Source organism: Aptenodytes forsteri, unplaced genomic scaffold, assembly GCF_000699145.1.
Source record: "Aptenodytes forsteri isolate BGI_AS27 unplaced genomic scaffold, ASM69914v1 Scaffold443, whole genome shotgun sequence".
Classification (NCBI taxonomy): Eukaryota; Metazoa; Chordata; class Aves; order Sphenisciformes; family Spheniscidae; genus Aptenodytes; species Aptenodytes forsteri.
The window spans coordinates 658,401-670,806 of record NW_008794170.1 but is presented as its reverse complement, the minus strand read 5'-3'; the positions used below and the strand labels follow the sequence as shown (position 1 = coordinate 670,806).

Here is a 12,406-nt window from a genome sequence, read left to right as displayed (position 1 = left end):
GGTTTTAATTTCCTCCCCCCCCCCCCCCATGACAGAGGAGATTGTGTTGTACATTTTGGGGCTTTTTGTTCAGCTGGGAGTCTTTGACTGATGGCAGAAATGAGTTGACTAGCCTGTTATTAATAACCATTCATTCATTTGCTGTTTAAAATGACTAGAATATGTCTTTTTAGTAAAATTATAGCATAGACTGTGGGACAGGTAATTCCTAAGAATTTTGTTTCCCCTTCTCTTTTGATCTTAGAGAGTGAACATACCATGGCTTAATTTCTAAATAAATTAGTACATTAGATCTTGAGCTGTTTGTTAAAGCTCCCGTTCTCATGGAGTGACCAGCTGCTGATCCCAGAGACTGCTGTGTTGCCCCTGCTCTGTTGTGCAGTTTTACTCAGTGGTGCCCAGACCTGCCTTCGGCAACATTTGTGCTGCTGCTTTTTCTCCTTTTAATGGTAACGATTCCCTTCCTTCGCCTCACAAGCTGGTAGGACGCAGCAGGCGCAGGAGAGCAGGGGCTGGCCACAGGTTCTCCATGTGGTTTTGGCAGAGGACCAGACCAGCCTTCCTTCTCAGCAGCAGATAGGTGACTTTGATCTCCCAGCTCCTCTCGATGTCTTTAGGAAGCTGACAGCGTTTCCTCATAGCCATAACTGCTTTTATCACACAACTCTTTCAAATGGCCTGGCTGTTTACCAGCTGGCACCATCTCTACTTGTAAGCGAACCTTCACTTCAGTTCTCATCACATCATCTTGCCCACTCTGCCCCAGGATCCCCTCCGTCTACGTGAGTGGCACCACTGTGCTTTGACAGGAGTTATAATGGGAAAACAATTCTGCCTTGATGCATCTGAGCAAGGAGATGATGTGATGTCTGCTGTCCTCCTGAAAGTTCACTGTTTAACTCTTGGCACTCCTCTCTGTCACTGGTTCGTCTGCTGGCTTTTATTCTTGCCGATGTAGAGGTCACCACTTCGCCACGGTCCAGAGGGAACCCCGTAAGAAAGTCCAGGCGTTTGTGTAACCTCACCTTTGCTGTGTATCCCTCAAACTCACCCATGCCTGTCTAGCTGGGTAGATTTAGGGTTTTTTCCTCATGGGGAGTTTTTCATGTATAATCTCAGGATGAGACTTGCAGGCTCCTGCTCCATCTCTGCCATGTTTAATTTTCTTTTCTGAAGTATCACTTTCCCTTGAAGGAAGTTCATAGTGAGATTAGAGAGAAGCATGTGAGAAATCCATGTGGGTTTATCTCTTCAGAAGTATATTGGATCTTCCTTCAGCCTGCCTTTTTGTCTTGGGTATCTGGTAAGGTGAGGAGTTTCTTGTACCAACAGCGAGACAGATGGATCAAAGAGGTTCAGTTGCTGTATAATGCTTGAAACAAGGAGGCAGGTGAAATTTTATTCCAAGAATGCCTTTTAAGAAGGGATATATCTTTTGGTTTTGTTTTCTGTTTTTATTGTTATTTATTTAGACACTTTTGCCCATGGAAACTCAGGTGGATTTTGGTTAGCTACCTCCCCAGCATGCAAGGAAAGCTCAAGGAAAACATGCAAGGAAAGGCTTGCCACAATTGTATGAAGTCTAAAGTGAGAAATAATCCAAGCTGACTCTTGATTCCATTATCTTTAATTGCAGTAAAAGCACTGGCATCATCCAAGACACTCATTTGTTAAAGAAGTCGTTGATTAAAACAACAAGAAGACGGAGTAGGATAACGGTTGGAAAGGAGGTGGTGAAACTTGAGTGTCTCCCTTTGGAGCTCCTCTGTCCTGCACAGGCTCATCTGTTGGAGACATCTGTGCAATCAAGGTTTTATTCCTGGCCTTCTCACAGGCACTGTGACATGAACTCTTCACATTTTCATTAAGGACTTATTTATTGTATGTTGTGTATTCAGCCAGTGCCCTGTTTTATTTGTGAAGTGCTTGGCTTTCCTGCTGCAGCAGGATATAATGCTGAAAGTGCTCAGCCCCCGGTCAAGAGTGTTGAAGTCTTTTGCAGTACTTTAGAGATGGGACCATCAGAAATGTAGCTGGCTTGTAAGATCCAGATATTTAGCCATGAAAGTTTATATTTTTGCAAACTCTGATGTACTGCTCTGAGGCTGCAAGCAGGAAAACACTAGAAAATGTTATTTTTTTTGTCTATTGTTGATGGAATTTGGTGGTTTTTCTTCAAGCAAAGAGACTTTTTTTTCAAGTTTTAAATCTAAGATGGAGAAAGTAGGATAAATGGGCTGCTATTCAAGTTTTGGTTTTCTTATCATAATGAATAAAATTTGTATGTAGATCTCTCATAGATTTCTAATAAATGCTAATGAGATCTTTTCAGGGAAGGTATTAGGATCGAAAAAGCTGATTATAGAATTCCAGAATCACTGCGCCCTTATTATGTCTTCAGGTCTCAGTAGTAATCGGCAAAAAGTTTCTTTGCAATGAATGAGTGAGTGACATTTAAAGCTCCATCTGTTGCCTACGGTGCAGTGCCTCACGATGTGTTTCAATGGGTGATGGGATGATTAATTTTGGTTCCCATTCATGCTACATGAAATATTCTCATAGTGGGGAATGACTCCAGCCCTTCCTGAACTGCAGCATGTGTGGTGCTTGTAGGAAACCTCAGCTGCTGTTTACTCCTAGCTTGTGCACCGAGAAAGGATCCAGGCTGTGTTTGCATTCACCCACGCAGCTCCGTAGCAGGCTGTGCAAAAACACCGGTGACTGTGGTGTACTGACCTGCCTGCTTTTGAGAGATGGCTCCATTGCCAGCACTGCTGCAGCTTGCTTTTCTTCACAGACCTGTGGTGAACAGAGTACTGTCCCCGTTGGTGAGGACCACCTTCTGATCTCAGGGTGAAATAGTGGTCTGACTTCTCCGTCTCGCTGTCCTTCAGACTAGCTGCACTGTGATGCTTAAGCTTGTTGCATAATTCTAGCCCAAAATAAACCCACCTGGGATCCTGGTCCTTGCCTTTGGGAGAGTAGAGGTAAGAATTAAGTAAAGTGGAGATAATGAAGTGCTTCTCCTTGCTGCCCCACAGCAACCCACCATCCCAGCTCTGCACATAGTCCTTTATTTTGCCCTGACATGGTACAGATTCACAGAGGAATGTGGCAGGGCTGTGCCTCCATCCTGCCCCTGTATGATGCTCGTGATGTGCCGCAGAGGATGTTGATGTCCTGGGTGCTGCCACACCGAGACCTCCTGCTCCCACCACCTGCGCAGGGTCCTGGGCAAGTTTTGGGGCTCCTCTAGTACAGTCTGGTGAAATCTTTTCAAGATAATAAGCTGAATATAGATGGTAATGTGGTTGGTTTGTTTCCCCCCCCCCCTTAATTTCTGCTTATATTTGGGGCATCTAGCATGCTGTAGATTAAAACCAACTAAATCTTAGGTGCTCTGAGAGTGCTGTACCATGTCTTCATCTGCTTCATTCTGCTTTACACACAAATATACTTCTTTTATCTTGGCACTGCAGTCAGATACTGCAGTAGCTTGTTTCTATTAATAGCTCTGATCTCACCGTCTCTCAGTGTTTCAGCGAGTTTTGACATTTTCGGAAGTGGAAGCCCAGCTGGAAAAGAGTGCCTCAGCTGCCCAGCCACCGTGCCGGCTGGCAGAGGGGACGCCGGCACTGCGCGGGCAGAGCAGGCAATTCCTGGCGGGGGGGGGGGGACTCAATTCACAATAATCTAGTGACACTCAAATAACACGTCTTCCTTCCAGAATAAACCACCGCATACGCTCCCTCAGCTATGCTTGAAGTAAGCAGTTGCTCCTTGCCTCATTTCCAGGCTGATTTCAAGCAAAATGAAGGTGGTGGGATTTAGAAACGGCGTTTCGCAGCTTTGAAGCCTGCCTGCACTGTGCTCCTGACATGCCAAAGTCGTTTCTGCTGGCAACGACCTGTTACTTGAAGGCTTTGCAAAATACAAGAAAAACTTTAAAAATCAAAAGCTGTTGCCAGACAGCAAGGGCAGCCCCCAGGAGATAAAGTTGGTGGAATAAACACATGATTTTTTGCTTCTGCCCAGGGATGAAAGCAGCTGAAAATAATGCTTAGAGGGGGAGGGCCGTGCACACGCTTGCTCGGCATCCTGCGACTCACACCGTGCCGGGATGGCGCTGGTTCAGCAGGGCGGGATGGGGTTGTCTCCAACAGCAGCAGCCGAGAGCTTGGGGATGCTGAGCACGGGCTCTTGGTTTTGTATTTATTTTTTTGTGTGTGCTGAAAGGCTCATGTGCCACTATTGCCAGAATCTGTCTGGAGGGCAATGCTTGCATGCCAGTAATTACAAAGCGAACTCATTAGTTAGAAATAAAGCCCGAGTCCAGAGAGGATGGGAGATGGGGAGGAGGGGGAGAAGCTGAGCCAATGGTTTCTGAAAAGCACTGGCCGGGGAGGTTCAGCCGCAGCCGTCCAGAGGAGCGTCCCCTCCCTGGTGTGCAGTGATTTGGAAAGGCACCAGGGACTATAGAGTTACTGTAGGAGCTGAAATGCTCTTTTATCTGGGTTTTGTGCACTCTGTCTCCTAAGCTCGCTCTGTCACAGACACATGGTGGTATGTCTGTACTTTATATACTATTGGGGCTGGCGGGGGGGGTGCTGCTTTTCTTCTTCCAGCCTTGACCAGACACCCATCCCCAGCGTTTTGCAGCAGATTTGGGGAGGTTGATGCAATTTCTCCCTTCAAGCTGAAGGGAATTGCCAAGTAAAGAGGAGCAGGGTGGCTGGGAAGGAGCTGTGCAAATTCTGTGGGACTCCCTCCATGCTGGAGGGAGGGAGGTCTCAGGGGAAACATTTCATGCACTTACCATTTGAAGGTGACATTGTATTTAAAATGTGAGAGAGGGTTTTTTGTGCTTACTAAAATTAAAAAAAAAAAAAAAAAAAAGTCTTTCTGGCAACCAATTTTGATTTTTAAAAAAAACTAGTTTGAGAAATATTTTTAAAGTTCAGCTTAAGTAAAAGTTATGCTGAAACGAGATTTGAATTTAAATCTGTTTCAAATATCCTTTGTCCGTCTTGTACTGAAATTCTGTTTTAACATACATTTTGGTGTGTTTTCAGGACTGAATCCTTCTATATTTCAGTCCTTTAAGGGCTTGCATGAAAATGCTGTATCAGAGAAGAGTTATTACTGTTAGTTTAGTTATCAGAACAGTTATTACTGTTAGTTTTATTTAAATATGTATGCACATATTTAAGTAGTGTCACCTTCCCCTAATCCCATCCAAAATGCTCAGTACTTGTAGAGAAGTTATTTTCCGTTTTGGAGCATGGAAGAAGCTCAACATATGACTGATCTGATAATGTGTTTATCTGCAGCCTTTATGTGAAATGATTTTAATATCAAAAATTTTTTTGTAGAAAACGCACCCTTGCTTTCAGGTTTGAGCTTATCAGTTTATTTACAGCAAATGTGTTTAACAGCTTAAATGTATTTAAGATGACTTCCACTGAGCGGTGTTATGGGCAAGCTGCGAGATGTCAAATTTACAATCTCACCCACGAGGCCGCTCTGTGCCTGCAATCGATAGGGACTAGAATGCTTTAGGTCTTAATTAACGTACAACACACAGGCAGTCTTTGATGCATAGCCATGTTTTATTTATTTTGGGAGGGAAAAACCAGCAGAGTGTTTCTAACTTGGTATAAAAATAATGGTAACTTGACTGTGGAAAAAAAAATCCCTACGTGCCTAGGTTAAAAAAAAAAAAAAAAAAAAATTCCTCCTGTTTTCTCCTTCTGTTCCTACAGGGAAGGAAAAGGCAGGGAGAATATGAGATAGTTTATTATTCATAATCGCGATCTTGTCTTCTAATTCATGGGTTTGGCATTTCTCATTAAAACTCTGAATATAGTCTTTGTGCTTTTGCTAACGTCATGAATGTGATTGTATTAATATGATCTCAAGGCAGAACCTATAAAAGCAATTTTCTAGTCTACCATAAAATATTCATAAGAATACAGGCTTTTTTGTTTTGATGATGTGTTCATTAAGCAGAGAAGGTTTTATTGTTTTCGGGAGGGCTCTGTAGGTCAGAAGCACTCGCTGCTTCTGTGGGGAACTCATGGCATTTCAAATAGGGGGTTTTTTTTGAGACTGAAATAGTAAGAGTTGGGGATGACGCAGCCTCTGCCGGGACTCTGAATGGGAATTGTGGTTGTGATCTCTGCAGCTGGTGCCCCGTGCCCGCGCGTTGGGCGTTTTGGGGGGGCATGAGTCCCTTTGGATAGGAAATGGGAGGTTTGTCAAGTTTTCTCAGGACCGTTATCCAGCATGGTGCAAGTTAAGGCTCTTACTAGGGAGTAAAGCAGGAGTCGTTTATCACAAGACACAATCACAAGTAGTAGTGATCACAAGTAGTATTGTATTCCTTCTGGCTAAAATTGGACTTATTTCAACATGTTGAAAGCTTTTATTGTCTGCTTCTAGGAAACACAGTGTTTGGATCATAAAGGTGCGTGTAGGAAAACGCACGCGGATTTGAAGGAAAATTGCATTTAGCCTAAATAGCGTTGACAAATTCAGTGAGCTGTATTGAAGATAAACAGATTTACACGGAGACCGGGTAAGCAGGAGCGAGTGACTGCTACCTCTGTATTAGTAATGCTGACCTTTAGTCCACATGTATAAAAGATGGGCAATGTTATTGCCAGGTGTTCAGAAATCTTCAGCTGGACATAAAAATAGTCAATGCATTTAAAAGGCTTGTGATTCACGGAGCCCGCTGCGCTGTTTGGTTTACTGACTCATTGGGTTTGATCCTCAAGGATTAACCATTTCGAGCTCTCCTGGACCCTTGGGGGCTATATGAAGTTGCATTAAGTCATACTCAAGATTATCTTTGAGGAGTTTTGGAGCTCTGGGGTATTTGTCTATAAATTTGGGGAGCGGGGGAGTAATAGGAGAGCTCCAGGTGACACTGTGCTCATGTCTATCCAGTGCTTGCCTGGCCGTCGTTCCATGTGTATCCCGTGCATTGCTGATGGCCATGTGTGTCTACGTCCTTACATTGGGGTGATCACTATAGGTTTGATTTGGTGGGCTAAGACCGAGCTGAGTTGTACAATTCTGTTTTGGCTTCTTTTAAAGGTAGATCTAATGCATGCTGGAAAGCTGCTGCCCTGGTGAAACGGTGCTGCAGCCTGTGGAGTTCCTCTAGATTTGCCACCGGCTAAAATTGCTGTTATTCCAGGAATAATCACTGTGTGTCTTTCGTAACGTATAGTAATTACATTAGTAATACTCAGGATATAATATTCATATGCAGATAGTTAAAAAGGATTTTTGATAGCCACGGTGCATCATATTCTTGAAGGTGGATTGCTTTTGGGGGCTTCTTTTTGGTTTTGACCAAATAGCAGTAAATACCTAGTTTGCATTAGGACTCTTTTTTTTTATTCTCTCTCTCCCCAGTTTCTGTAAAGGTCCAACATAGTAATGGGACTTTTGCTGGCATGGAAACTTTACTCTTGTACTTTTCCAGGACACATCCCCTTTTCCACAGTCCTTGGGACACACGATGGGTTTCAGAGTGCACGTCTTGCCCTGTACACCGTGCTGCTGGGGCAGGTACCATATAGATATTGGGCCGTTATGGGGTTTGCCTGAGCTTGAGCAGTGCCGGAGGAATCCAAAACATTCTTCTGTTTATTCTGAAATACTGAAATCCTGGCAAACCTGGATCTAATTTAAAGCATTGCATCTGAGATGAGAAGTTTCTGAAGCAATAGTCCGTGAAACGAGATAGCCTCCACAGGGCTGGTTTCGAGGTGTCAGCTCCCGCTCGTGTGCAGGGAAAACAGATGAAGGGTTTTTTCTGTGCGAGCGGCTGCAGCAGTTGCCATAGGGATGCTCTGTGGGCAGGAATGGGAAGGGGCTGACCATGGTACCGACCACGTACGAAAGCATTGGCCGCTCCCGAGGAGGGCTTAGGAACATGTTGTTTAGGTGGGTTTGAATGGTTATCAATGGCAAGAGCATGGTGTTCTCCCTGAAATCCCTGGCTGTGGCTCAGCAACCCGTAGCGAGGAATCCCGGCTCTGGTCCTGCGGGGGAGAGAGGGGAGCGGGGAAAAGGCCACAGGAAGGAAAACAATAGGGAAGTGGAGGGAAGAGCTTGTGGGTTGAAAAATAGCAATGCTTCCAGTAATGCGACCTTTTGCAGAAAATGTTTCCATCAAAAAAAAAAAAAGTCTCCTCCTCCCCAGCACAAGCTGGACGTAGGGAGGGGGAAGCACGCTGCTCTTGCATGCATACTGCACTCCTGCAGCCTGCTTTGGGGGGGTCATATGTGACGGAGCAGGAGGCAGCCTCTGCACCCTGTGGGTGCAGGCAGGACCTGCTCACAGGGTCTTGGGCAGGAGGGATGGCGTGGCAGGGCACCGGGTGCTCCAGCAGCTCCACCAGCTCCAGCAGCATTGGCCTGGCTGTGCTTTTTAAAACCCCACCACTTTGCTCAACATCCCCCTTTCCAAGGAGCTGCTGTCTAGGATGGAGTTGCCTTTCCTGTGGTCCCTGTCCCTGCATTGTGGCCTTGCCCTTGGCAATGCATTTTGGTTTACATGGGGCCACCTTACAAAACACCCCCGATTTTTCTGAATTTCTCCACGATTTATTTTTATTTTTAATTTTCTTTTTCTGTGCCTCTGTGCTTCATTAGCTTCAGATTTTACCAGCATCAACTTCTTACGCATCAGTTACTGGCAAAAGTAAATAAATGGATAGCATTTGGGGAAAACCCTATTAAAACTCTTTCTTTGGGATTGATGATACTAATGTCCTGGTAGAGTTTGTAACATTATGTGTGGACATTTGCTGTCTATCGCTGTTGCTCTCTCTGGGGGATGACACAGAAAGGTGACGGCGAAGTGGCTTGTGTGACCAGGACTGCGTGCCGTGTTCAACACAGCATTTATTTCTAACAATTTACAGTTGATTTCAGGTGACCTCTGAGGACACACTGCTTGGAAGAACACAGTCAACTTGTTCTGCGCTCCTGTCTCGCATCCTTGAGGATGTGGCTGAAATCAGACCTAGGATTTAATGATCAGGCTTGAAGTGAAATAAGAGTTTAATTTCGTATAAAATGAAAGATCCTCTTCAAGTAGTGTTTCCATGGGCGACATACAGGCAGTGAAAGCTGGCGGTCCATCTTAGTAAAACTTTTCCTTAAGCCTTTTGCAGTTCCTAAACATTTTCCATGCTTTTTCCTTTTGAATTGGAGTTTACTTCACCAGCTAGTTCGTTTGTAGGCAGGGAGAAGTTAGCTTTCACCTAGTAAAATTGCCTTTGCTTTTGCTTTGGAAGGATGTCTGTCCTGCTGGGGCTGGCCTTGTGGTGGCTTGTACAGATGGTTTTGTAGTAGGGTGGCATCTCTACCCCCGTGAGATCTCGTAGCCTTCCCCAGGCACATGCAGCAGCCCCGCAGTCTCCTGGGCAAACCCCGGGTAACCCTTTCACGTGGAGTAGGTGCCTTAGCAGATGCATGACTGAGCCAGCTTCAGTGATGCTGCTGATGCTCCCTCCCAGTCTTGCAGAAACACATCTTAATTATTAAAAAAGAAAACATTAGATAAAATAAAAACTCCAACCAACCAAGGAAAAAAACCCAAAAGCCTTTATTTTCCAATTTTGTTGAAGCTCAATGTTTTTGAAGGGTTAGTCTCTTCTATTCTGCAGATGATGTTTGTTCAAAGGTATCAGAAGAGTTAATTGAGTGATTGCCCTGTAGAGAGAGGCATTAAATGTGGCAAATGTATGGAGTACATGTGAAATGCAGAACTGTCATTCAGGTGGAATTTAGAAATCTTTAGTCATTCATGGGATGGCAGTAATTTTTTTTTAGCAGAAACAAGCTGAGTTCAGTTATTGCAAAGGTATTTTTTGTAGATGTCTGTTGCTGCCCTTTTTTATGACAAGCCCCTTGTCTTCAGGGAGATGATTTTTGTGTAAGCAAAGAACTGATCTTTACTACACAGATAATCAAGGTGATAGTTTTCCCTTTTTTCTTCTGTTAGCTCACGTCTCTTGGTACACATTACTATTCTCTACCTTAATCTTGGTTGTGCTTCAGGTTTGTCCCACTTGGAGGTTGAACGACAGAGGCAAGTCTTTGCATAGTTACCATTTGGGCACCTGCTTCCTATTGCTGCCTGCTCTGCAGCATCCCCATGCTGCCTGTGAGACGCATTTGCACCTTTCTGTGGTTGCAACGAGGAAGTCTAGTCTGTCACCAAAGCACTTAACAATTTTTCCTAGATGCTTCATTACCCATTTGCTTTTGGCTAAGCTCCTTTCCAAAACTGGTTATAAAGGATACTGCACATAGTGTTTTTCTGCATAAGTTTCTTAAAGTGGGACCCTCGTGTTCCTGACCATAGGAGTCCATCAGTTGATCCGTTGTAAGTCAAGATTGATCCTTTCTGTGAAGTCTTAGATTAATCTTTATCTTTCTTATTTCAAGTGATGCTAGAAGAGTGGAACGGAGGTGTATGTTTGGAATACACAGATGTAGAATGGTATCAAAAAGGGTCATGCACGATGCGTTCAAGTCCTTTGCTTTTAGAAAACACACATATTTGTAGGAGGTGATGGCTGGAGGAAAACTTCTTGAACTCTGAATTCCCGTAGTGCTTTTTTACCACTTAAGAAGTGGTGCGAGTTTAATGGTGCTGTTCTTGATTCAATCTGTGGTTCCTCAAGGTCTTTGCTGGACACAGTATGAGAACTAGATCCCTATGTCAATGGGGAGTACACTCATCTCTCCTCCTGTGTTTTCACATTGTAGTTGATGTGACCACAGCACTGCCCTTGCAAGTTGCACCAACTTCAGTCCCGATGGATCTGCGCTTAGACCACCAGTTTTCCATGCCCGTGACGGAGCCGACGCTGCGGGAACAGCAGCTCCAGCAGGAGCTCCTGGCTCTCAAGCAGAAACAGCAGATCCAGAGACAGATCCTCATTGCCGAGTTCCAGCGGCAGCACGAGCAGCTCTCCCGGCAGCACGAAGCCCAGCTGCATGAGCACATCAAAGTAAGTGATGGGCAGCCCTGTGTTGGGTGGTGTGTGAAAGCATCCCCTCACCAGGAGGAGATGCACAAACTAATTTATTTTGGGGGTGGAGATACTGTGCTGGACTTGGTAACCCTGTTTAGAGAATGATCTTTTGTAAAGGGATGCGAGCACCAAGATTTAAAAGGGGGATAGGGTGGAGGAGAGGAAACAAGATAAGCTGGTGTCATGTTAAATGTTATCCACCTGTCTGCATGTATTCAGGAGTCTGGTGTCCCATGGCCAACAGGTGGCCTGCTTTCCCTGGATTTGGGAAATTTCAGTAGAATTTAACCCAACAGGAGGGCTTTTAAGTTACCTGTTACTAATATCACTCTTTGGGAGTAGAATGGCATATAAACTGCTCGCTGGACATACGCCGTCAGCACAAGATGCAAACCAAATGTTTGGACCTTAGTGTCTGCAGGAATAGGAAACGCAGATGCAGCGGGTACGGGTAGGTCTGCACACCATGAGATTTTTCGGAGTTGTGCAGTGCAAGTTAGGCACCGGCTAGGTGCTTTGTGCTGCTCTGTCACACGGGACAGGGAGGAAATGTTACGCACAGGATAAGTAGGAAATACAGTTTAGAAGATGGCTGTTGCATAGTGAAAACGTTAGACATTATATAAATATTTCACAGTGATAGACTATTGCTATGGTAACATAAGCTTTCAGAATTGCTAATATGCTCTCTTTTCAACGGGGGATTAGCGCTGCACATGGTAAATAGCATTAATGTAATATGAAAAAGCAACCTCAATTCAACCTTATATAACTTTCATTTTAATACAAAATACATGTCAGAGTGGGGAAGATAGAATTAAAAGTTAATGGTATATTATTTACAGACTTTTCAAACACAGATATGAGTCTGGGTTTGCCAGAACAGTTGCTGTTTGAAGACTGATTAACAGCAAATGCCTGTGTCCTTAGTGGGTCCTCTGTGTTCTCTTCAGGACAAAGGTGTGGGGAGGTGCATGTGTGTAAATACATTTACATATACACTCATATGTATGCATAATAAGTGTATGTGTGTGTGTATATGTATGTAGTTATGTACATATACATGTGTCTGTATGCATTAATTAACAGCAAATGCCTGTGTAGTGGGTCCTCTGTGCTCTCTTCAGGACAAAGGTGTGGGGAGGTGCATGTGTGTAAATACATTTACATACACTCATATATGTATGCATAATAAGTGTATGTGTGTGTGTATATGTATGTAGTTATGTACATATACATGTGTCTGTATGCATTTGTGCGTGAATAGCACAACAGTTACAGCATCTGCAGTTCACATAGTACATTCAAGAGGAAAGGATGGGAAATATCTGTGACAAATA

General features: G+C 44.2%; 1 protein-coding gene across 1 annotated transcript in view; it reads left to right on the top strand.

The window, feature by feature from the left end:
- Window positions 1-12,406, top strand: part of HDAC4 (histone deacetylase 4) — a 242,649-nt gene that overhangs the window by 107,551 nt on the left and 122,692 nt on the right. The window contains exon 4 of the mRNA XM_009281930.1: window positions 10,798-11,042. Within this exon, the coding sequence (XP_009280205.1) occupies window positions 10,798-11,042 (245 nt within the window). The remainder of the gene's footprint in view (window positions 1-10,797; window positions 11,043-12,406) is intronic.